The 24,572-nt window shown below is 36.3% G+C and overlaps 2 protein-coding genes across 2 annotated transcripts; one reads left to right on the top strand and one right to left on the bottom strand.

The window, feature by feature from the left end:
• Window positions 1-7,774: 7,774 nt before the first annotated feature.
• On the bottom strand, window positions 7,775-17,348 carry LOC107796336 (mitogen-activated protein kinase kinase kinase NPK1). Its single transcript, NM_001325618.1, is given in 17 exon segments — window positions 7,775-8,271; window positions 12,529-12,590; window positions 12,679-13,013; window positions 13,268-13,504; window positions 13,592-13,814; window positions 13,913-13,959; window positions 14,043-14,102; window positions 14,299-14,338; window positions 14,560-14,660; window positions 14,762-14,843; window positions 15,669-15,751; window positions 15,838-15,915; window positions 16,015-16,095; window positions 16,273-16,383; window positions 16,465-16,530; window positions 16,795-16,836; window positions 16,967-17,348. Coding segments are annotated over 17 exon segments (2,073 nt in total). The 5' UTR covers window positions 17,297-17,348; the 3' UTR covers window positions 7,775-8,176.
• A 1,471-nt stretch (window positions 17,349-18,819) lies between these two features.
• Window positions 18,820-19,239, top strand: LOC142162106 (uncharacterized). The gene has a single exon (XM_075218417.1). The coding sequence runs from the start codon at window positions 18,820-18,822 to the stop codon at window positions 19,237-19,239; it is 420 nt and encodes a 139-aa protein (XP_075074518.1).
• Window positions 19,240-24,572: the final 5,333 nt, after the last annotated feature.

Genomic DNA, 24,572 nt, shown 5'->3' with positions numbered 1-24,572 from the left:
TAGGGTTATTTCCCCGTTAGTAGTTTCACATGCCATGTTAAATCCGTTTAAAACCCCGACTACATGCAGTATTTGGTCTTGTAGACCTAACTGCTCTACGACCTTCGATCTGATGATGTTGGCCGAACTACCGAGATCAATCAATACACATTTAACGCAAGATTTATTTACAAGTACATATATTACTAGTGCATCATTATATGGTTGCACGATGCCTTTGGCATCCTCGTCGTTGAACAAAATGTACCACTCCGGGATATAATCTCGGGTTCGCTTTTCCCTTGTGATGGACACCTTGGTGCGCTTTAATATTGGTCCCTAGGGGACGTCGACTCTACCAATGATCATGTTGATGATATGTTGATGTTCCTCTTATGCAGTCTGTTTGTTGGAGTCCCTATTCCTAAAGTGATTTTTGGCTCGATCACTCAGAAACTCCCGGAGATTCCCATTATTGAATAATCGGGACACTTCTTCTCTCAACTGTCGCCAGTCCTCGGTTCTATGGTCGTGAGTTCCGTGGTACTTACACATCAAGTTAGGGTATCTCTGGGTAGGGCCGGACTGTAGTGGTCGAGGCCATTGGTATCTTTGATACGCCCGATGTCAGACACGATGCTTGCAGCATCGACACTGAAGTTGTATTCTGATAATCATGGTGCTTTCCTGGCCCCGAGCGCCCTGGAAAAACTGCTCTTGCTCATGAGTCCTCAACTACTTTGGCTTCGATCGTTTCTGTCTCGTTTCTTGCAAAGTTACGCCCAAGCCCGTTATCCCTTTGGTCCCCATTATATGGTTGATATCGTTCTCTGTTCGGTCTTGGCTCATGATCGGCCACTCTCTTAGACCTATTGTTAGTTCTGACGGGATAAACAGACCCGTAGGGAGGCCCCAAGGTGATCGTCTTCGACACTGTTTTTTGATTGATACCTGTTATGGACATCGACCCAAGTTACCATCGGGTATTCTATCAAATTTTGTTTCAACAACTGTGAAGCCAAAGAGCTTCAGGGGTTGAGTCCTAAGGTGAATATCTGAACGACCCAATCATCCGCGACCAGAGGCAGATCCATTTATTCCATTTGAAACCTCGACACGAATTCCTTGAGCATCTCGTAATCTCTTTGCTTTACTTTGAAAAAGTCTGACTTCCTAGTCTCTACCTTGATGGCTCCAGCGTGCACCTTCACAAAGGAATATGCAAGCATAGCAAATGAATCAATAGAATTAGGGGGTAAGTTATGATACATATCATTGCTTTTTTTGAAAGGGTTTCTCCAAACTTTTTCAGCAGAAGCGACTCGATTTTGTCATCTTCTAAGTCTTTCCCCTTGATGGAATACGTGTAGGAGGTCACATGTTTTTTTGGATCCGTGGTTCCATTATACTTCAGAATTTCGGGCATAAAGAACTTCTTCGGGATTGGCTTCGGTACTGCGCTCAGGGGGAAAGGCTTTTGGACAAATTTCTTAGAATCCAGGCCTTTTAATATCGGGGTTGCTCTTGGGATTTGATCAACCTTGAAGTTATAGGTCTCCACTTTTTTGTCGTTGGATTTGATCTTCTTTCCCCCCGATTGCACCCGCTTTGTTTTCGCAGATCAATAATAAAAGAGCCAAACTTTCCTTTGAATAGGGATCAAATGAAAGGTAACTTGGAACACCCAAAAATCAATTCCAAGTGGCGACTCTGAATAACAAAATAATCCCTATTTCAAATTTGTCACTTTAATTGGAAAAAACTCTTTAACCCACAATCCATAACACCCATTATCTTTTGGAGGGGTAGAAAAGGGGTGTGACAATAGCCACACAAATATCATGGCCCCACAAAGCTTTTACCACTTAAGCTTTTAACCCCATATGTTTCAAAAGTCTTCTTTTCTTTTTTTAAATTCCGTGTCGAGTCAAACTACCTCATCTAAATAGAAACAGATAGAGTATTATTTTGTAATGTGTCAGATTGTATTGTGTTGTATCAGTTATTAATATAATTTTTGGATAAATTATATTATTTTATATCATTTCATAATGTCACATACCAATAATTTGAATAATAAGAGTATGGGGTAGAATAATTATTTTAAAAGGTAAGATAAAGAGCAAAATCAAATTATAGTAAGAGCAAGATTATTTTTTTAAAAAAAGGGTAACTACGCGACCATATCAAATCGGTACGTAATAACAGATTTAATAATACGATACAATAAAATTTAAATAATAATCAAATTAAATATTATATATAAAATAACAATACGATACAATATAATAAATAACAATCATTCAAGCAAGTTGTAACGGTACCCGCACCAGGTGCTTATATAATTTAACAATTAATAAGTTATGTAAATACGTATATCATTTAGTCATAATTAGTACTTCCTCCGGTTCACAATAAGTGATCAATTTGCTTTTAGCACGCCCATTAAGAAAATACTAAATTCTATACAAAAATACCTACTATGACTAAACTACCCCTAATTAAACATTTAATGTGAGTAAGAAAACTTTTTAGGGATATGTATATAGGGGTTATTTTGTAAAAACAAATTGAATTCTTTCTTGATTACATAACAGGACATTTATTTTAAACCAAAATAAAAAAAGCAAATTGGTCACTTATTGTGAACCGGAGGGAATAGTAACTAAGAAATAAATGTATATTGATAGATGTATTTTTAACCTTTATTAGTTTAATATAAATATCAGGTGTTAATAAATTTTTACTTTATCACATAGGTGATAGGTCCAATGATTTACATATGAAAGAGATAAATATGAAAAAAGAGCAGAAAAGCGACTCACATTATTTCACACTTCGTTTTGTCCGATCTTGTTTCCTTTTATTTTGCTTTACTAATTTTAGTAAAAATGAATGTTTTGGATTTTGAATGTTTTGGATTTTGACTGTATTTGCTGAAATCTCCTATGCGCTTATTGCACTTTACCTAAGTACACAACTGGTTTTGAAAGTCAACAAACTTTTTAAATATTAAAAATTTATGATTTAGAGTAGCTTCTATAATAAATTTCGTGTTTTATTTTTAAAAAATTTGGATATTAGATAAATTCTGTAATCCTCCTATTCCGATACTCAATAAAAGATAATTTCTGGAAACTTAGGTCAAGATAGGTTTTCATTAAATTTGACTTATTAAGTGAGTGGTCACGTAATTTTTGTTTCAAATAAAGCTCAATCCTTTCCTAACACACTGAACTTGTGGATTTATTTGGCTGCTTTACAAATCAAAATAAACATTTGGTGACGTTCTGAAAAAATAGATTACGTAGTTTCCACAAGCTTATGTGTTGAGCACACTAGCTAAGACTTATCCACATACCAATTATTTTATTTTAATAATAATAAGGATTTTCTAAAAAGGCAGTGCGTATAGAAAAAGGCAAACCACAATATATACTTACTAACTAAGCAACACAAAAGACCAAAAATATGTGGTCGGTGGCAATTTCCAAAAGAGTCCTGAAAGCTTTGATTATAATCAATCTTCTTTCTTTACTTACTTAAAAAGCCAATTGCAATGAGACGTTTTGTTCAATAAAATATAATCCTTTTTCCCCCTTACGTACCGCCACCACACTTTTTCACTTTGGTCTTCTCTTCTCAATTGGCTGCAATTTAGTCCATTAGAGTGTTGAAGCTGACATAAATTTAGTCCATTAAAGTGTTGAAGCTGACATAAATTTAGTCCATAAAGAGAACTAGATGTATGCCATCGGAGTTGCTATGAGGCAGACGTTGATCAACGATTGTAATTTTCACTATGAACCCATTAAGCAGATATCTCAAATTCTAATGTAGAGTATTTTCCTCTTTAATGAGCCTTATGCAGGTAAATTCTGCATAAATTCAAATTAGTCGAGACCCAATACAATTAGCGGACTAATAAAAACCCAAAAAAACTTGAAAGATTCATATCTTAAGAAGTGCCACTTCTCATTATTTTCGGGCTCACTCCTTTAATCTGTATGTTTTTTTAAGTTGCGACAAGGCACAATTAAATGGTAAACTTGAAAATGTTTATGGATTTCGAATTTTTGTTTGATTTTGTTTGGATCGAAATAACATGGTGTATGTGTAAGCTAACAAAGTAACAATATAGAGCTTAGTGGACGATAAATCAAACGACAAAAGAGTTATACTAAAATAGGATACTATAATTGGGTTTAGCCAATTGGCCTACAAACAAAAATTAGGATAAAATAAAATTATTAAGAGAAAAATCTCCCCCTAAACAAGACTCTTTAATGACTACATTATGAAGGTTGTTGTAAGACATATGAAGGAGATTTATTGCTTTTAGGAATATTTTTCCCTTCTTTCAAGAAAGAGAATCCTAATAGGTTAGAAATCCAGGACAAAACCCTAATATATTTCTCTGATACTCTTCCCAAGAACTATAATTATTCAAAAGAATTACTGATTCTTCTATATTGAAGTAATAAGAAATATCGTTCAATTGACGTTTGTTATTTGTAGTTATTAGATTTGTAATAACTTAAACAGCAATATATCATAGCTCGGTTGGATAGCTTGTAATTTGTTTTCCATCACTTATAAAATAAAAAACATAAAGGTGATGAGGCTGCAAATGGCAATATGAAAGATTTGATTTGTTGTCTTAAAGGCTAACTACCCAACAATGGCATCACTATTGAAGTTCTAAACTTTGTCATGAAAAGCACACATTTTACATTCTAAAGACACCAATAGTCACACTCCACACGACCTTTTAATGCACATATTAAATCATTTTCCTTCAGAAAGATGATGATGTATGCATTGTCTTATTCATAACTTGTCTTTTGGATAATACTTTTACCCCACCACCCCAACCATGTTTGACCCCCCACCCACCCCTTTTTTCGGGATGCCACATCCATTCAACACATGTGATTATTAGGTCTCTATTTCATATTCTTGATTGTGTTTTCTTGTTTTTATATGTTTTGCTAATAGTTTAGGAGTATCATACTTGGGAGAAGATTTTGGCTGCTTTTTTTTTTAAAAAAAAAAGAAATTTGAAAACAATATTTGTTCATAGAATATAATTAATTTTTGAAAAACAATTCAAGTCCCCAAAAACTAGTTTACGGTAATTTTTTGGCGAATTTTTTTTTTCCACTCACAAAATTTCAAAAAAAAATAATTCAAACAAAATGCATGTCCAAACACAATTTCAACTTTTCAAAATTAGTTTCTAACACAATTTTAAAAATTCTTTTTTCAAGTTTCAATCAAATATATGTCCAAACGCTAGTGTGATAACCCGTAGCAATTAACAATACGTCATAGAATGGTGGATCTATGGAATTGTTACAAAAAGACAATCAAATCCATGTATATTGAGATACAATTAAATAAATAAAAGTATATTCTTTCACATAATTTAAGATCAGATGATATTGTCACAAATTCAACATGATATTAGAGCATACATAGGTCATGGATTCATGAAACGAATCAAAGCATGCACGTGAGAAGCGTGTTTGAGATATAATTAAGTAAATAAAAATATATCCTTTTTAATAACTTAAACTTACAAATGAGATAGCCATACAATTCAACTATATATAATGCCATACCATTGTAACATTTCACTAAACATCTCTGGGAGATTTTTGAACTCCATGTAAGTAAATGAACCTCCATTTGAAGTGTTCAGAACTTTCAATGTATTCAAATAATATGGCAGCTCAAGTATTAATCAGCTGATTGTCCCCTGAATAAAATCTTCTCAATAATTGCTTTCATAATCTTTTACCTTTGAGTAGCAATATAAGAAAAATAGACAAGGCAATAATGATTAAATCTCTCACGAATTCGTGTCCACTAGAGTGTATTCTTATCCAATATTAGGTTTCAACTTTCTTGGAGCCACACAACACGTTTTCTTTTTGAGTACCTTTGTCATTTTTCGTGAACTATAGGACAAAAGAGAAGGATACGTTTTCAAATATTGAATTTGAAAGAATAGGGAGCAGATCATCTTTTGTGTAAAGAAAATTAAGCAATAATACCATTTTCTTGGGAAAAAAAGTGTGACATAAAAATAAAAGAAAATGAAAACGGACCTAATAATAACCTAAACTACGAGATTGGTATTGTAGCTTAGTGATGCTTGCAGTTTCACACAGCATCAAGGTTTCAATCATATGAAAGATTGTCCACTTTTCTATATATATATATATTTCCTCCATTATTCACTGTCCACCTTCACATAAAAAAAATAAAAAGAAAGAACGAAAAATTATCACCTACAGTACAATTACCAAAATCTTAAGAATGAGACATAGAATATTCTTCCACTTGTGAACTTTCAAGAGGATGATCAATTCTTGTGATCTCTCCAAAAACCCAAGATATTTTTCTTAGACCATCCCAAATCTAAGTCTTTTCCTCAAAAAGGGTTCTTTATATTTGCAAAAAGAGATAAAAGACATGTCCAACTCATCCATCTCAAAATTTTCCTCTCTTCACTTTAATCAATATATTTCTTTCATTTTAATCTTTCACAAAATCTATACCTCAGCTTCTTCACTCAAATAATTCAAAGCTATGCACCTTGCTGCCTTTTCCATCACTGGAAGACTACCTTTTTTGTGCATAATCTTAAAGCTAAAGAAAAAATGGGAACAGCCTTTGTTTACTCACCAACCAAATCCCTTCTCTTTTGCTCCATTAAATATGCTTTGTTAGATCTTTGTCTGGAAACATATAGAATGCTAAGATCTTGATGAGTTGATTCATCATCTTAATTCGTAAATCTTTGCCAAGACATGTTAAATCGTGTTTGGTGACTTGGAAACATTTTTATTTTCTTATTTTATTTTATTTTGGAAACAAACATGGGACGGCGCTTGAGTTACATTTATAGGTGATTTTAGAAAGAGGAAACAGCAATGTTTGAATTATGTTTTCTTTGACTTCTTCACCATACACATCTATATCATTCCCAGCCAAACTCTAAATTTTCTATGAATTTAATGGAGAAATTAGCTATTCAGCAAGCAAGCAAGCTTTCCAATATTTGAAGTAATCCCACTAATTTAGGAACATAAGCTTATCTATTCCACAGGAACTGCTGAGACAAAACAAATTTCAGATGCGACTTTAGATGTTGATTTCTTAAATTTTTAAAGAAATTCACATATTCAGTCTATGTAGACAATACAATAAATAACAAGCGGTTAAAAATATTGAAAAGTTTAGAAAATCATTGAGGAGAAATTGTTGGACTCCCCAATATAGTGACAAAGGAAGTAACATATTTTAATTGACAATATAGAGATTTCAGTAAGCATAATTCCACAAGTTAGTTAATACATACCTGTTATAAGAACATTTTCGCTGTCTCTTCAACATTTTTCAATATTTAAAACAATCTACTGAACATCTAAATCTTGACCATGCTCTGTAAAGATTACTGATTTTATTTTATTTAGATCTTGTCCAATGTGCTTTATTATTGTATCTTGCTCTGGTATTAGAACATCAGATCTGCTATTACAACATGCATTTCTCAGTCACAAATTATCTGACTTAATGTTAATGGTCCAACACTACTACAGGCATTCCCAGTATGATGTGAAGTTTCATATGCTTTCACATTCATTACTTTTAGCAACTCATGTAAGTCAGACAATATTAGCAACTTACGACTTTAGAGATTAAAAAAGTGCTTAGAACCAGCAATTGACATTTAAAGATTCATTCAACAGAAGTATAAGAGGCTACAGCAGGATGCAAATTTATTGGTTGTAAGACGGTAAATACATTAATATATCACATTTTACAAACAATTCAGCAGATGAGAACTCGACTTTTCTCTGCGTTTTAATATTGGCAACTACCATGAGAGAGCACTTATATAGGTTATAAAAAGGCCTGCATTTTTCTTACAATGCTCTCAGGAGAATGATCAAAACGAATACAACGCAAATTATTGGCATTTTATAATATGATTAACAGGTTGACAGATATTCCTGTAGTAACAGCTCACTCTATCTGACAAGCGCTGATATTCCTGTAGTAACGGGTCAAGAAAACCTCACGTTCGTATACCTGCTCAAGACATCTAACTCTCTGTTCTGGGGTTGCAGGATCATTAATTATATTCTTCAAACTGACTTTAGTTTAGGGACACAAGTACATACATTTATCTTCCAGGAGATGCAAACCTTGATTTACTTCTACATCGATTTAGAATTGGATCCTTTGGTGGTGATAAGTTGACTGCCTGACGCATAATCTCTGCAGTACAAGATTTTCAACATCACAAAAAAATCATATAAATCAACTAGAATTAACTCAAAAGGCCTTTAACAATAGCATAAAAGCATTTGCAGAAAAACATAATTAAATTGATAGAGTTAGACTTCCTCAGAAATACTAATGCAAGATCGGAAAGAATTTGACCATTTCCAGACTATAGTCACCAGTTAGCAATTGCAGCAGTGTGTAAATCAATCACTTCATGTTGACATGAGCAGGGGCAACATGTGAAAAAAATTATACTCTAAGAAAAGTGGCATCGTTTTACCCCCTTCATCCCATTTTATTTGACCTGGGTTAACTTTCAGAAAGTTAAATGAATTATTACTCTAAGAAAACAAATGAATTATTATATTGAGGTTGACAGGCATAGCTCAAAGTTACTGCCTGAGAGGCAAATCTTGCCGTTTTAGGCAAGAATTCATATATCACAAGCAACTTAGGTCAAATATAATCCCATAGGAGTATAAAACATGGAAAACTCCGATGACAAGGAGCTTATCAATAACATAACTACAAGAGTTACTAATTGCTCCTCGCAATCTTTTCTGAATCAGTAAGGAAGGACAGCAGAAAGTACAGGATTAGAGAAGACTAAAAGAAGTTAAGATGACTACCACAACTTTAATCACCTATAGCAACTGTTAATCAGATCACTGTGGAGGAACAGAAGTACATGGTAAGATACAATGACACGGAAGAGGTTCAACAAATCAGTGGCTCAGAGCCATGCACGTCATTCCGCATGACATTGAGCCTTATAAATCTTTAGCTGATCTTGGAAAACTGGGGTTGATTTTGGGCGAATAACTTGGATTAGTACAATACAATAAGCCTTCAAAAAGTTCACCCAAGATAATCTTTTTTTATTTCATCAGTCAAAGAATTTCGTTACTCCATAAACACAAAGTTGGTGTCAAGTATTATGCACAAGACCTGTATGAGACTTTTCTTGAGATAGTTTCCCCCAAGGAGTGTTATCAGAGGCGAAAAGCGCAAAAACGCTCTAAGGTCTGTTGGGGCTTTAAGGTCTAAGGTCTGAAGCAGCATCTCTTTCAGCACTTCCAGACTAAAGATCTGGGCAGACAAAAGTATTTTCTAGGTATTGAGTTATTTCACAACGGAAGTATGCCTTAAACATTCTTGAGGAGACTGAAATGATGGGTTGCAGACATGGTGACTCTCTTATGGATCCGAATGCTAAGCTTCTGCTTCGACAGGGGGAGCCTCTTAGATCCTACGAGATATAGGAGGTTGGTTGGCAAATTGAATTACCTCACAATGACTAGACCTGACATTTCTTTTTCGGTGAGTGTTGTAAGTCAGTTTATGGATTCTCCCTGTGATAGTCACTGGGATGCAGTTGTTCGCATTCTTCGGTATATAAAGTCAACTCCAAGCAAATGGTTACTATTCGAGGATCGAGGCCACGAGCAGATTGTTGGGTACACAGATGTTGATTGAGCAGGATAACCTTCTGATAGACGTTCTACGTCTGGATATTGTGTTCTAGTAGGAGGTAATTTGGTCTCTTGGAAGAACAAGAAACAAAATGTAGTTGCTCGATCTAGCGTCGAAACCGAATATCAGGCCATGGCTATGGCAACGTTTGAGCTAGTTTGGGTCAAGCAGTTGCTCAATGAGTTGAAGTTCGAAGAAATCAGCAAGATGGAACTGATGTGTGCTAATCAAGTTGCTCTTCATATTGCGTCAAATCCGGTGTTCCATGAGAGTACTAAACACATTGAGATCGACTGTCACTTTGTCAAAGAAAAGATACTCTCAGAAGATATTGTTACAAAGTTTGTAAAGTCGAGTGATCAGCTAGCAGATATTTTCACTAAGTCTCTTACTGGTTCTCGTATTAGTTACATCTGTAGCAAGCTGGGTACATATGATTTATATGCACCGGCTTGAGGGGGAGTGTTAAGTAGTTAGTCATGTATAGTGTCCCACATCGGGAAGTAGATACCTATTATTATGTAATCATTGTATATAAATAGGATTGTACAACACTTTAATTAATAGAATAAGATTTTTTCACGTGCTTTCTCACACGCTCGTTAGCAAGGAAAAGTATACCTTAGAGCCTTGATGACAACACTTAGCTCAACAAGTTTTGAGCCTCGCTTCAAAGCTTAAGCACGCTTTAGCCGCGCCTTTGATAACATTGTCCCCAAGTTTGACCAATTACCCACAAAATATATTCTTCCACACCAAAAATAACTTTGGAATAAAAAAGATTTCTTAATGCTTTTACGTTTTTCTAATTACTATAAAATACTCATCTATTCTTACCGTTCCAATGTTCCATATACTCCAAAATAGAATATAAAATGTTTCATAATAATGAGAAAGAAGTACAAAGCATTAAGATACCTTTTTCATTCCATCAACTTTGTCTGTATTAATTTTTAATGAACTAATAGTTTTCTTGATTTTCGCCAAACTCCAGTATACAAGAAGTGTACAACAAACTTTTTTCATATTATTCTTAGTGTTGCACGCAATGGTACTCTTGTAACCAATCTAATAGCCTATTTGGCCAAGCTTCTAAAATCAACTTATTTTGAGAAGTATTTTTTCTCAAAGTTACTTTTCTCATAAGTACTTTTGGTGAGAAGCACTTTGTGTTTGGTTAATTAAGTTGAAAAGCACTTCTGAGCAGCAATTAGTGTTTGGCCAAACTTTTAAAAAGTGCTTCTAAGTGTATTTTTCTCAAAAGTGCTTTTCAAAAAGGTGCTTATAAGGAGAAGCTACTTTTTCTGCTTCTCCTCAAAAACACTTTTTTTCTTCTAAAAGCTTGGCCAAACACTTCAACTTTGAAAAAAACGCTTTTTTTTAATTAAAAAAAAGTGTTTCTAGGTTTGGAGAAGCTTGGTTGAATAGGCTATAAGATAGGTTTTGCAAGGAATAAAGGTACCTGCCCCCTCCCCCCCCCCCCACAAAAAAAATGAGAAGATAGCCAAACTTTCTATGTAGCCTTCGTTTCAAAAGGAATGAAAAGGGTTCGAAGTAGAGGTCAACCTTCTAATTGTCGGTCTCAATTCCGACATTAATTTTTATTTTTTATCTTTCTGAAAATAAAATTAACAGTAGGTCAAAAATACTACTCCCTCCATCCCATGTGATAGTATTTGAGTAGCCATGGAGTTTAATAAATTAAAGAAAACTTTTGACATGTAAGCCGACTATATGCAAAGTACCATATTAAATAAGTAGCGATGAGAGTTCCACATGTCTTTTCATTTTAAATAAGTAGAAGTGAGGATCCCAACAATGCACGTAGTAAAATAGGGATGCTGAAATTAGATAGTGTCCAAAAAGATAAAGATGTTACTATTTTCGCACAAACTAAAAAGAAAGTGTGTCACATAAAATGGGACAAGAGGAAGTATAACTTAATTTTTTTTTAAATTTAAGACATTTAATGAAAATATATATAGAATGTTTATGGTCAAGGAATATGCCATATAAAGTGAAACAAAGCGAGTATTAGTCACCTATTCCTACCAAAATAATGCAATTACATTAGTGCTCCTGCATACGCACAACTCTTCCATTTTTTCACAACTTCTCAAATTAGAACCATTGTCCACTCAACATATTCCTACCAAAGTTCTACAAAGACATTATCAAAAGGATGTGTGAAAGGAATATTGACGACCCTTGCGGCTGTGATCGAGTCAATCTGAAACTTTCTACAAGTTGAGATACAAAAAGCAACTTGCAAATCGGACTGTATTGAACACACGATGTCCTAGCTAATACAACTCAATGAAGCAATGGAAGAGTTAGAAGGCTGAAATCCCTAATGACTAGCAAACAAACTATGAAAGAAATAAGAAACCGGCAAATACAGCACTCCTAATATTATTATCTTCGTTCCATCTTCTTCTTTTTTGACAAGTGTCTCTTATCCAAATTAATTATTCGATTTCCTTTTTCTTCCCAATTTACTATATCTGATGCCACCCGTTCACCTTTTCCTTTTCTACACTGTTTTACTCTAATTTGATGTTTTATTCAGACTTTATTCTCTTAAATTCTATAATAATATATTCTACATTTTGAGGCATGGAACAATAAAGCTAAAAGAAGTAAAAAATCAGCTGAATGGGGGAAGCTTCAACAGATATGGACTGCCTCTCTGTATTAAGAAAAAATCCTCAAGCAATACTCGTCAAAATTAATTTAGTTATAAATCTTAACCAAGAAACAAAGGGTCCAACTTGCCTCGTTTCCTTTGCAACTCTTCATCAAGCTCTTCTTTCCACCTTCTTTGCCTCTCAGAGAAGCTTGCAGAAATAGCAGATAATTCAGTCTTAGTACACAAAGAAACTGAATTTTGTAAAGAAGGAAGAATAGCACAAATGCATTATCTACCTTGAATTAACTGCTTCACGTTGAGAACCAAGAAGATCTTTCCATTCATTATGCCTCGGCAACTGAGCTTCCTGAATAGCTTCACCATTTAGGCCACCAATATTTGATATTCGCTTGGAATGAGTCACTGGGCTGGGAGCACAAGCACCTTCAATGGCAGTAGAGAGCCTTCTGCTAAGCATACGTTTTGGTGACCTGCTTTTTGGTGGTAAGTTTATGTTACTTGGAACATTTTCCTTGTTCCCAGTGCCAACGGGACTCGGTGTGCTGGAAACATTCAAGGAATTGTAGAATCCTTCATATAGTGGTGTTTGCAGCTTCTTCAAGTCCATTGCCTACATCAGTTTACCAATAAATAGAGATAAGACTGGAATTCCACTAAGGGGCCTCACAAGTTTAGAAATTTAACTGAGATAACATTATGGTTGGTTGCACTGTAAGAAAATAACATATAATGATCAGAGATAAGACTTTAAGGAGGAGCATGTTCAAGTAGTGATTTACTTTATCTTATCAAAAAAATTCAAGTCTGTGATAACATATGGTTGGTGATATCGTATGAAAATTTCACACACTGGTGAATAGCTACCTTTTCATCAAGGAATGCCCTAATTTTAGACTCTGTCAATTCATCATCATCCTCGGCTGCAGATTGCCCACTTGGAAATGTGAAAGCAAGATCCTCCTTGTATGACATGATGGGGTTATTAGTGGGCTTAATAGTTGCTTGATCATAATGCAGGTTTGCTTGACTTTTCGTCAACTCGGGACTTTCATCAAATTTGCATGGCCAATCGTTATCAGGTTCACACATAGGATTAAAACTCTACATTCAAAAACAAAAGAAGATGTACATTTTGTTTTCTCATTCATAATAACAAATTCTATACATAATGACAAAAGGAAACTGCACCTTATAATTAGCAGGAGAATGCAAATCTGAACTGCATTTCACAGATGCACCAAACATAAAATCATCATTATCCATCTGGCACATGTCATCATCAGAGTTTCCTAGTTTCCAGAGTGACTCTTTCCCTAAGGAATTCTCGGGATATACAGTGGAGCACCTCACAGCGCTAACACCACAAACATCTTTCAAACCATTGCAGGAAGCTCTCATATCAGGAATGATTCTGCAGCATCATAAGATCCTTAGTTTGTATTAAGATAGAGTCCGTGAGTGATGAAAATAACCTTCAGATATCCAAATATAGGAAAAATAAATGCTTACGAGGTCCTAACATCCATCCTTTGCGCCGCCATGTTTTCGGGGTTTCCCTGTTGATTGTCATATTAACTTTATTTTAACAAAAGTATGATGAGGATTACAGAATGATGGAAAAGTTTATACAATCTCTAACCATAAAGGATGAGCGAAGAAAAGGGCGAGCTTCCTGATGTTCTGCTGTAACAAATGGATGCTGCACACAGTTACCAAAGACAAAGGTTCCATCAATGACAAGCTTTTTTATGTTTTGTACTGTTGCTAACCAGTAGGCTTTCCACAAGTCAATTTTATACATGCTAGTAATATATTAAGCCTCAGTCACCCCAACAAACCACAGATAATGTCAATCCAATAAAAATTCAGAATTGAAGGACCAATTTCATGAATACCTGAAGCAAATTTGATGCAGAATGCCTCAGGTGCGGTTCCCTGCCAGAATATCAAGTCAAAAAGCAAGAATAAGGACACGAAGGAAGACAGGTAATAATTAATAACTTGAGCATCTCTTTGCATATGCTGTCATGGAAATAATCCAGCTTTATGTCGAATTCCCTAGGAATTTCCCCAAGAAAGGAAACGCGTAAAGTTTAGATAGGGAATTACTGATAAGGTGGCAGTAGGGGGAAGTCAAGCAGAAAATTCAGACATACTTCTGCAAACATTTTAATAGGAAGTCCTTTGATTCAGCAGAAAGATGCTCTGGGATGGGGGGATGGGATTTGGTTGTCCCTATATGGAAGAGAGCAGCAACCTGAAATAGTAATGTGTCAGGCACGAAGGTAACAATAATATTGAAATTTTCATGTGAAGTCACAATGTAATTAATAAAAGTTAATTGAAACCCATGCCTACCTCCTGATACTGCTGGCTCCAAGGAGGTTTTCCTGTAGCCATTTCGATAATAGTACATCCGACACTCCATATGTCAGCAGAGCTATCATGTTTAGTAGAACGCAATTAATGTGGTGTCAGAATTGAAAAAATGTAGGGATGTGCAGAGCAGGAAAGGGAACAAACACCAATTCAGAATAAAAGGCATTGTTTCAGGAGACAAAAGTGCTTCTCCAGACACTAGGACATTTGGGCACTAAAGGGGAAATTTAAATTTGTACTGTAAACTTGAATTTTATCAATTTTGAGTTACAAGGTTAAGTAAAAATTTCGTAATGACACAAAAGATGATTATTTTGTTGAAGGATCTCAATATTTCTTTCCAGTGTTGTAAAGAGGGTCATGCATTACCATCTGTTTTTTGCAAAATTTCCCTACTACTGCAATTTGGGAAAATAAACATTGATGCTATTAACAATAGAGGAGAACGGGTGAATTTAACTGACGTATTCTGCTGGTGATAATTCATGTGCTATATGAGAAATCAATTGCAAATTTGTCTCTGCAACATTTATTTGGAGTGAATAATTTTTCTCAACTTCATTTTGACAAAATTAAACAGGATTTAATTCGTTAATACTAACTAGTTAAGGAAAAATAGGTCGAATGTGTTTGTATTAGTTTTCTCTAGGATCAGATTGTTCAACAATCCAATCATCTGAGTACCAATTCAATCCTACTTAGATTCTCTACTCTGAAGCTACTAGATGAAATTCCCACCATATGTATATATTGACACATGAGGGCACTGCTCTGTGGGTGTACAAGTAACCAGTTGAAAAAACTATATACTACAAGATTACAGACGGTCCTCTCAACAGTCCACACACCACAACTTGGAGATTATATATGAAATAACTCTACTCACAAGCTATGGCCAGTCTGCAGAATGACTTCGGGAGCCATCCAGTATGGAGTACCCTTCATTGACTTGGCACCAGTCATAGTAGCCTGAAGCAGTCAAGAGTCAGCTATAAAAGAATACTCCAACCAATGATACCAAAATAATAAGACAAAGATGCCAAAAAAGTCCATACCAATTCAACAACCTTCTTGGATGCACCGAAATCAGCAAGTTTAATGCAACCTTTATTGTCAACAAGTATGTTTGCTCCCTAAATGAAAAAGATATTTCACCAAATAAAAAGAGCCATGGAGAGAGCATGCAGGAAAACGAGCTAAATCCCATGAGAATAGTTGGAGAAAAAATCTACCTTAATATCTCTGTGCATAATCCCATTCTTATGCAAGTATTCCAACCCTAATAACAATTGCTTGGTGTACATTCTTATAACCTGATTCAGCACCCATAATGAGATTAAGAAGGTTAGGAATCCACGGCCTGTGCTGACAAGCAAATTTCAGTTGGCAGTTGCAGAAAATTAAGTCCATTGCGACAAACAAGAAGAGGTAGAAGTGGCAACAGATAGATTGCCAGTACTTAACGTTTTCCTAAAGCTGACAGCACTTACAGATTCAGGGAAGGATCCAAATTTTCCCAAAAGTGACGAGATTGAGCCACCAGGAACAAATTCCAACAATATATTTAATGATCCTGCCTCTCTTGCAGTTCCCAAATATCTCTGAGGGAAAAAAAAAAGCACAGTCAGAAGAACTCTATCCACAACCTTATAATATTCAATATACAACAGAATTGCGCTCACCACTATGTTGGGATGGGAGAGATTCTTCAATAGATTCACTTCTTCCTCAAGCTCTCTAACATGAGCCTGTTAATTACAAATACAGATCAGCTAATTGAAAGACAAAAGAAAAGAAAAAACTAGGAACCTTGGCATAGAACTAAACACATTTTGGTCCTTTAGGAGGCAAATTGATCATAGTAAACAACTGCTGCTGCTACTACTCAATCTCAAATTAACTAAAGTCATTTATAAGAATCCTCTATACACTGGTAAAACAATTTATCTTTTAAGAAAATCGATCATACTAGGTGAATAAATGAAGCAATCAGCTAAATAAAAACCGCTTACTTGTGCTCGCTCTCTCGAAGCACCATTCATCGCAATCGAAACCTGCAATTGAAGAAAACCAAACAAAAAATAATTCAAAATACAGCAAAAATCACAAATCTCTTTAAAAATTGAAAATTATTATATGAACAACATTACTAAACAACTGAAATAGCAAAATAACGAAATTCACCTCCTTTATAGCGAGTAACTCTCCAGAATCAACATTCATCCCCATATAAACCCTACCAAAAGCACCACATCCAATCATTTCACCTTTCCTCCACCGGATTGGCGGAGTGTCATCTTTCCGAGCCTTCGCGGGCAGCTCAGCTTTAGAAATAGACGGAAGAGCAGGAACATGAGCTTTCGAGAAGATTCCAATACTCGATTTGCGAATGCTCGAACCTAGTTTCTCAACGAAGCCTCCGAATCCGCTGCCGACACCGGCAGCGCCGGTATCGAAGTCTCCGGACTGCTTGAAAACCAGAGATCGGCGAACGGAGCCGATGAAATCCTGCATTGGAGAGAGATTTGGAGGAGCAAAGAGTGAAGTTGTGTGCGTTAGGGTTCAGTGAATCGCATTTGATCGTTGGGAGTGAGAGATGAGAAGAGGGAAAAGTGATTTGGGGGTGGGGGGGATTTGTTTTCAAAAATAAAATAAAGCTTCTTTTTTTGAATTTGCGCTCCCACTGTTCTTGGAGTTTGTGGATGTGTCCATCTGTATTTATTTAAGTTTATTTACGCTTTTACCCAACCTAACGGCATTTCCATTCGGGCGGAGACTCTTCGACTAATACTTAAAACCGAAAACGCCTACAAATGTCACTCAACTTACAGAAATGGCCTATTGATGTTATCCGTTAAAAGCTTGTTATTTTTATGTCATTACCGTTGTACATTTGGCCCATCTATACCATTAATTGACTAACAGCTGATTTTTTTAAAAATATTTATAAGACCCACATTTCCACGTGTTCTATCATTATTGGTCAGACTTAACTCATGCCCTACATAATTTTAACTTTGCTTAGGCCTATCTACCCAAATCCAACCCGGTTAAAACATACGCAAATTATTAACCCAAATCTCTTTCATTAAAGAAGGTTAATTTCACGTTCAAGTTCAAGGTTAATTTCAACCTGGTTAAAACATACCCAAGAAAAGGTTAATTTCAAGTTCAAGGTATGTTCATGGGTGTTTGAATAATTGAGTTTTACAGTAAATTGGTTTTGTTCTTATCTGCCTTTTAACTCCGAATAGAAAATCCATTATATGTCTTTTTACCCGAAATCCAGGATCCACCAATGAGATAATAGTAAAAAAAAATTCAAGTAACCCTTGCCCATCTCAAGGATAAACCGATGCAGGCGCAACCCCAATCATCATCAAGTTTTTGAGTGAGCAGTGGTGTTAGGTCAGCTGCAGCAAGGTTCTTAGGGGGAAATGGTAGTAACACACTTAGTTTTGTGGGAGGAAATGGTGGAAGTAAGTCTATTAGTGGCATGAGTGGTAGGGTTGGTTCATTTAGCGTGTCAAGTTCAAGTAATTCTCTTGGCAATTCGAACTTTGATGGCAAAAGAACCTATTTAGTGTTCAATGTTGCAATTTTTATCAGTGACTTAAATTTTCGAGATAATGTATGCTCATCAACATATTTTGCTTTTCTGAGATGGTAGATTTAATGATACAGATGAAATAGACGACTGGAGAGTGAAGGGGATTTGGGTTGAAATTAGGTTTGGTGTTAATGATTTGGGTATGTTTTAACCGGGTTAGGTTTGGGTAGATAGGCCTTACCAAAGTTAAAATTATGTAGGGCATGGGTTAAATCGGACCAATAATGACATGACACGTGGAAATGTGGGCCTTATAAATATTTTTAAAAAATCAATCGTTAATCAAGTAACAGAAAAGGCCTAAAAATGCCACTCAACTTTAAGAAATGGTCTATACATGCCATTCGTTAAAAAATGTTTATTTCATGCCACTGTCGTTACACATTTGGCCCATCCATGCCATTTTTGACTAACGACAGTGGCATGAATGGGCCAAATAAAAATTGAGTCGTTAATAACAGAAGATTGTAAGTTGTGGGATGTTACATGTGATGGTCCTTATGTCCCAACGAAGAAGGTCAGAGATCCTCCAGTGATGATGCCAAAGACCAGAAAGGAATACAATGATGCAGAAAGGAAAACTGTGGGGAAAATTTTTCGTGCCAAGAAAATTTTGGTGTATGGTATAGGACCTAATGAATACAATAAGATCTCAACTTGTCAATCTGCTAAGGAAATATGGGAAGCTTTGCAAACAGCACATGAGGGAACCACTCAAGTAAAGAAATCTAAGATTGATATGCTCACCACTGAGTATGAGCTCTTCAGGATGAAAGACGATGAATCTATTCAAGACATGGACACAGGATTCATTTCCATCATAAATGAGCTACACTTGCTCAGTTAAATCATTCCTAGGAACAAGCTTGTGAGAAAAATTCTCAGTGTTCTGCCTAGTTCGTGGGAGAGTAAAGTGAATTCCATTATTGAGGCAAAGGATCTGCATGCCCTAACTATAGATGAGCTAGTTGGAAATCTTAACACTTACGAAATAAAGAAGAAGAAGGACAGTGAAAGAAGAGAAACAAAGAAGGAAAAAAACCTGGTACTCAAAGTTGAAGGCAATGACTCAAGTGAGGAGGACTGTGACACGGCCTACCTAACCAAAAGATTTCAAAAAATGGTCAGAAGGAATGGAGGGATATCAAAGAGAGGCAGTTCCAGTAGACCAAAGGATTATGACCTTTGTCATAAATGTGAAAATCCAGGGCACTTTATCAAAGATTGTCCTCTCCTAAAGCAAGAACACTTCAAGTACAACCCTGATAAAGCAGCAAAAAGGAACCTGGTTCCTCACAAACGCTTCAAAAGGAAGAATGTCGCTTACAACGTCGTGAAATAAGCTCTTGCAGTATGGGGAAATTCCTCAAGTGATTCTGAAAAAGAAACTGATGCAAGTGATAGTTCCATGATGGCAGTTGAAAGTGAAGGAAATGAATATGATTCAATATTTGCTTTAATGGCTCAATGAGACGATGATGAAGATGATGACAATGATGAGGTAAACTTTAGGGATGTCAACAGAAATCTGAGATCCTACTATCCTAAGAAACTCATGTCATTAGCAAACGTATTAATCGATGTATATCATAGTCTTGTAGATGATAAGGATGCCTTGACCATAGAATTAGGAGAAGTTGAGCAAACTAGAGATGACTTGATATTTTGTGTGGTTGATTTGAAGGAAACTATAGATGATCTGAAAAATGAGAAGAAGGTTCTAACTGAGAAAATCACTAGTGTAGAACACGAAAGAGATGATCTGGTGGTAGTAGTAGTTGACTTGAAAGAAACCATTGAGAACTTAAGTAAGGAAAATGATGCCTTAGTGGAGAAAGTGATTGTTGTTGAGCAGGAGAGAGATGACCTTTTAATAGTGATTGTAGACTTGAGGGAAACTATAGAGGAACTTGGAGCTGAGTGTAGGCCTGAAAATTCCAATAAAGGGAAAGAGGTAGCTAGTGAGGCACACATTAAGCTTGAAAATGAGTTAAATGCTGTGAGAACTAGTTTGTGTGCTGAACTTGAGAAAAATATGCAGCTCCAAACAGAACTAAAAAATGATCTTGAGAAGTCCCTTAAGTGGACCTTGCCCTCGTAAGCTATTACTGCCATGAATGTTAATAATAGTGGAAACAAACAGAGAATAGGGTTTCAAAGGGAGAGAACTCCTTACAACCCCCATAGCAAGTATGTTACTGTACCGGATAATTGCCTATGTACCCAGTGTAGGAACAATGGGCATTTCAAAGAAAATTGCCAAGCCAGGGTCCAGTCTCTTCAGAAAAACAAAGTGTTTCCTGAAAAGGTAACTACTGAAAAGGGACTAGGTGCCACCCATAAAAAATGCATGTTACCTGCACGGACTAAAAGAGCTCTTATTCATCCTTTTGCCTACTACAAGGGACCCAAACTTGCTTGGGTTCCTAAAACTGACTCTTGATTTCCTTGTGCAGGGAACAATGAAAGGAAGCAGTCAACAATAGTTCATGGATAGTGGATGTTCAAAGCACATGACTGGGAACACTATGGACTTTCTTTCACTAAAGCCCTGCAAGGAGGGAGTGTATCCTTTGGCAATGGGAAAAAGGGGTACATTCTTGGAGTTGGAAAAATTGGGAAATCACTCACTCACTCAATTGAGAATGTGTACTACTGTAATGGCCTCAAGTACAATCTCTTGAGTGTTTCTCAAATATGTGATAAAGGAAACAAGGTGGATTTATTGTCAAAAATATGCACAGTTACTAATCTAGTAACGGGTGAAGTGGTACTAGTGGCCAAAAGATACAAGAACATCTACGTTGCTGATTTTGAATCCCTACAAAGTGGTGATCTGAGTTGCTTGAAAGCTGTTGATGATGATGCTGAACTGTGGCACAGAAGACTGGGGCATGCAAGTTTTTCTCTACTGAATAAGCTAGTTCAGAAGTATCTGGTTCGTGGTCTGCCCAAATCAAAGTTCATGGAGCACAAAGTTTGTGATGCCTGCGCCAGAGGGAAGCATGTGAAATCTTTATTTAAGCCAAATAAGGATGTCAGGACCTCAAAACCACTTGATCTCCTTCACATGGATCTAAGTGGGCATATGAGAGTGCAAAGCAAAGGAGGAAAGAGATACATTTTTGTGATAGTGGATGACTATTCCAAATTCACTTGGACCTTGTTCCTCAGAACAAATGATGAAACTTTTGAAGTTTTTGTAGCATTTGTGAAGAAAAATCAAGTGAAGATGGATTCAAAAGTAGCCTGCATAAGATCAGATCATGGGACAGAATTTGACAATACCAAGTTTGATGATTTTTGCAACGAGAATGGAATTACCCATAACTTCTCTGCCCCTAGAACTCCACAACAAAATGGAGTTGTGGAAAGGAAGAATAGAACTCTTGAAGAAATGGCAACGACAATGTTGATCGATAGTGGGATAGCGAAGAACTTTTGGGCTGAATCTGTTAACACTGCCTGCTACTTGGTGAACAGGTACATGATCTGGTCTCTCTTAAACAAAACTCCCTATTTGTCAGTTCCAGGTGAAGTCATAGATATGGCAAACGGAAAGACAGACATGATGAGTCAAGTAAAGGATCCAAGTGAAGATAATGCAGTTTCTTCAGCTGGAGTGGAGCCAGATGCCACAATCACAACCACTGAAGATAAAGAAAGAGTGGTTGATGCAGTTCAAGGTACTCCACAAGTTGCTGAGAGAAAAATGCAAGAAAACTAGTCAGACTTACCTAGCTCCTTTACAGATGAGATTCAAGTGCCCAAATGGAAATACAAAAGCTCACATCCTTTTGATAACATAATCACCCCTATGGATTCAAGAGTACAAACTAGATCAAAAGTCAGAAATTCACTTGCCTTCTCAGCCTTTCTTTTCCAAATAGAACCCAAAAATATCAAGGAACCCCTAAAGGATGCAGACTGGATCACTGCCATGCAAGATGAGTTGCATCAGTTCGAAAGGAACAATGTATGGCACGTGGTACCTGGTACCTGGTACCTAGACCCTCAAATAGAACAATCATAGGAACCAGATGGGTATTCAGGAATAAGCTTGATGAACATGGAAACACTACAAGGAACAAGGCTAGGCTAGTGATTCAAGGTTACAATCAGGAGGAAGGAATTGATTACGATAAGACCTTTGCTCTGGTTGCTCGCATGGAAGCTATCAGAATCCTCATTGCATTTGCATCACATATGGAATTCACTCTATTTCAAATGGATGTCAAAAGTGCATTTCTGAATGGCTTCCTTAAGGAAGAAGTCTATGTAAAGCAACCTCCAGATTTTGAATGTCATGAACATCCTGAATATGTGTTTAAATTGGACAAGGCATTGTATGGGCTAAAGCAGGCTCCTCGAGATTGGTATGAAATATTGTCAAAGTTTCTCTTAGAAAATGGTTTCACAAGAGAAAGAATTGACAACGCTTTATTTCTGAAGAAACGAGGGAGGAACATTTTCATCGTTCAGGTATATGTTGATGATATCATTTTTGGGGCAACAGCTGATTCACTGTGTGAAGAATTTGAAAAACTCACGAGAAGTGAGTTTAAGATGAGCATGATGGGTGAGTTGAACTTCTTCTTGGGTCTTCAAGTGAAGCAGTCCACAAAGGGTACATTCATCTGCCAGCAAAAATACATCAAGGAGCTTCTGAAGAGGTTTGATATGGAAGAATCAAAAGTAATTGATACTCTCATTGCTACTGCTACTCGACTGGACATGGATGAATCTGGATCTCCTGTAAATCAAACCATGTACAGAGGCATTATTGGGTCTCTTCTCTACCTTACTACTAGCAGGCCTGATATTGTCTTTAGTGTGGGGCTATGTGCAAGGTTTCAGTCAAATCCCAAGGAATCTCATCTGAAGGCTGCCAAAAGAATTTTGAGATATCTTAAGGGAACACAGGACATGGTCCTTTACTAACCTTCAAGTGATAATTTTAATCTTATTGGGTATGCTGATGCTGATTATGTAGGTTATCTTGTGGACATGAAAAGTACTTCTGGAATGGCTTAATTTCTAAGATCATGTCTCATCTCATGGGGTACAAGGAAGCAAAACTCAGTGGCTCTTTCAATAGCTGAAGCAGAATATGTTGATGCAACTTCCTGTTGTGCTCAACTTTTATGGATCAAACAGCAATTGAAAGATTTTAGAGTGTACACTGACTGTGTGCCTCTTCTATGTGACAACACCAGTGCACTCAACATGGCCAAGAACCTAGTTCAACATAAAAGAACCAAGCACATTGATGCGAGACATTATTTTTTGAGAGACAATGTGGAGAAAGGGCTCATCTGTATGAAGTTCTGCAGTACAGAAAACCAAATCACAAATATCTTCACCAAAGCACTGAGCAGAGAATATTTTGAGAGAAATAGGCTGGAGCTGGGGCTAATAAAGCCTAATGGAAACCTGATTCCCATCAGTTGGCTATAAAAGTCACCTTCAGGTAATATTAGCTAAAGTATTTTCTAGCCAAGTCTAACTCACGTCAATACCATTGTAGGTAGACACGAATGATGATTATAGAAAATGTATATGCACTGCATGGATGGTAAAAGAGGATTAAAAATTTCAAAGACAGGTCAATAACCTGGTTCTTGTACCACAGGTTATTAGTCTTGTGCTTCTTCATACATATCTTAAAAGGATGCAAAAAATCGAGTGTCATGTCATCAACTTTTTTCAGAAACTATATGTCACGTCTTTTCATTTCAAATCCTTTTATCTCCCTCTAAAATGTTGCAACCCCTCCCCCCCCACACATAACTACCGCCGTTTCAGAACTGATTTCTCGCTCTCTCCCTCATAATTGTCTTTTTCCCCATAAAAACCCTCTCTTCTTTCTGGAACGATCATATCCTTCTCTTCACTCTCTTCCCAGAACTCTCAACTTCATCTCTGCCATGGCTGAAAATCAACTAATAACCCCCTCCTTGCCAGAGAAAACCCTTGATTCTTCAGTCCCTGATGAACCATATCTCACCATCCTTGTCTCAACCACCACTGCTAAAGACACTTCCAAACCATATTTCATACACCCTATAGTTCTTATGCAACTCTCTCAGATCTCTCTCTCACTCCAAATGTTGAGAACTCAGAAACCCCAAAATTCGATAATCTTTCATCTCTATTGCCTGCAATTCTCACTGACCAACG

The sequence above is a fragment of the Nicotiana tabacum genome, chromosome 7 (genome assembly GCF_000715075.1).
Source record: "Nicotiana tabacum cultivar K326 chromosome 7, ASM71507v2, whole genome shotgun sequence".
Classification (NCBI taxonomy): domain Eukaryota; kingdom Viridiplantae; phylum Streptophyta; class Magnoliopsida; order Solanales; family Solanaceae; genus Nicotiana; species Nicotiana tabacum.
Note: the sequence above shows the minus strand (reverse complement) of the source record. Positions and strands in the feature narration are given on the sequence as shown.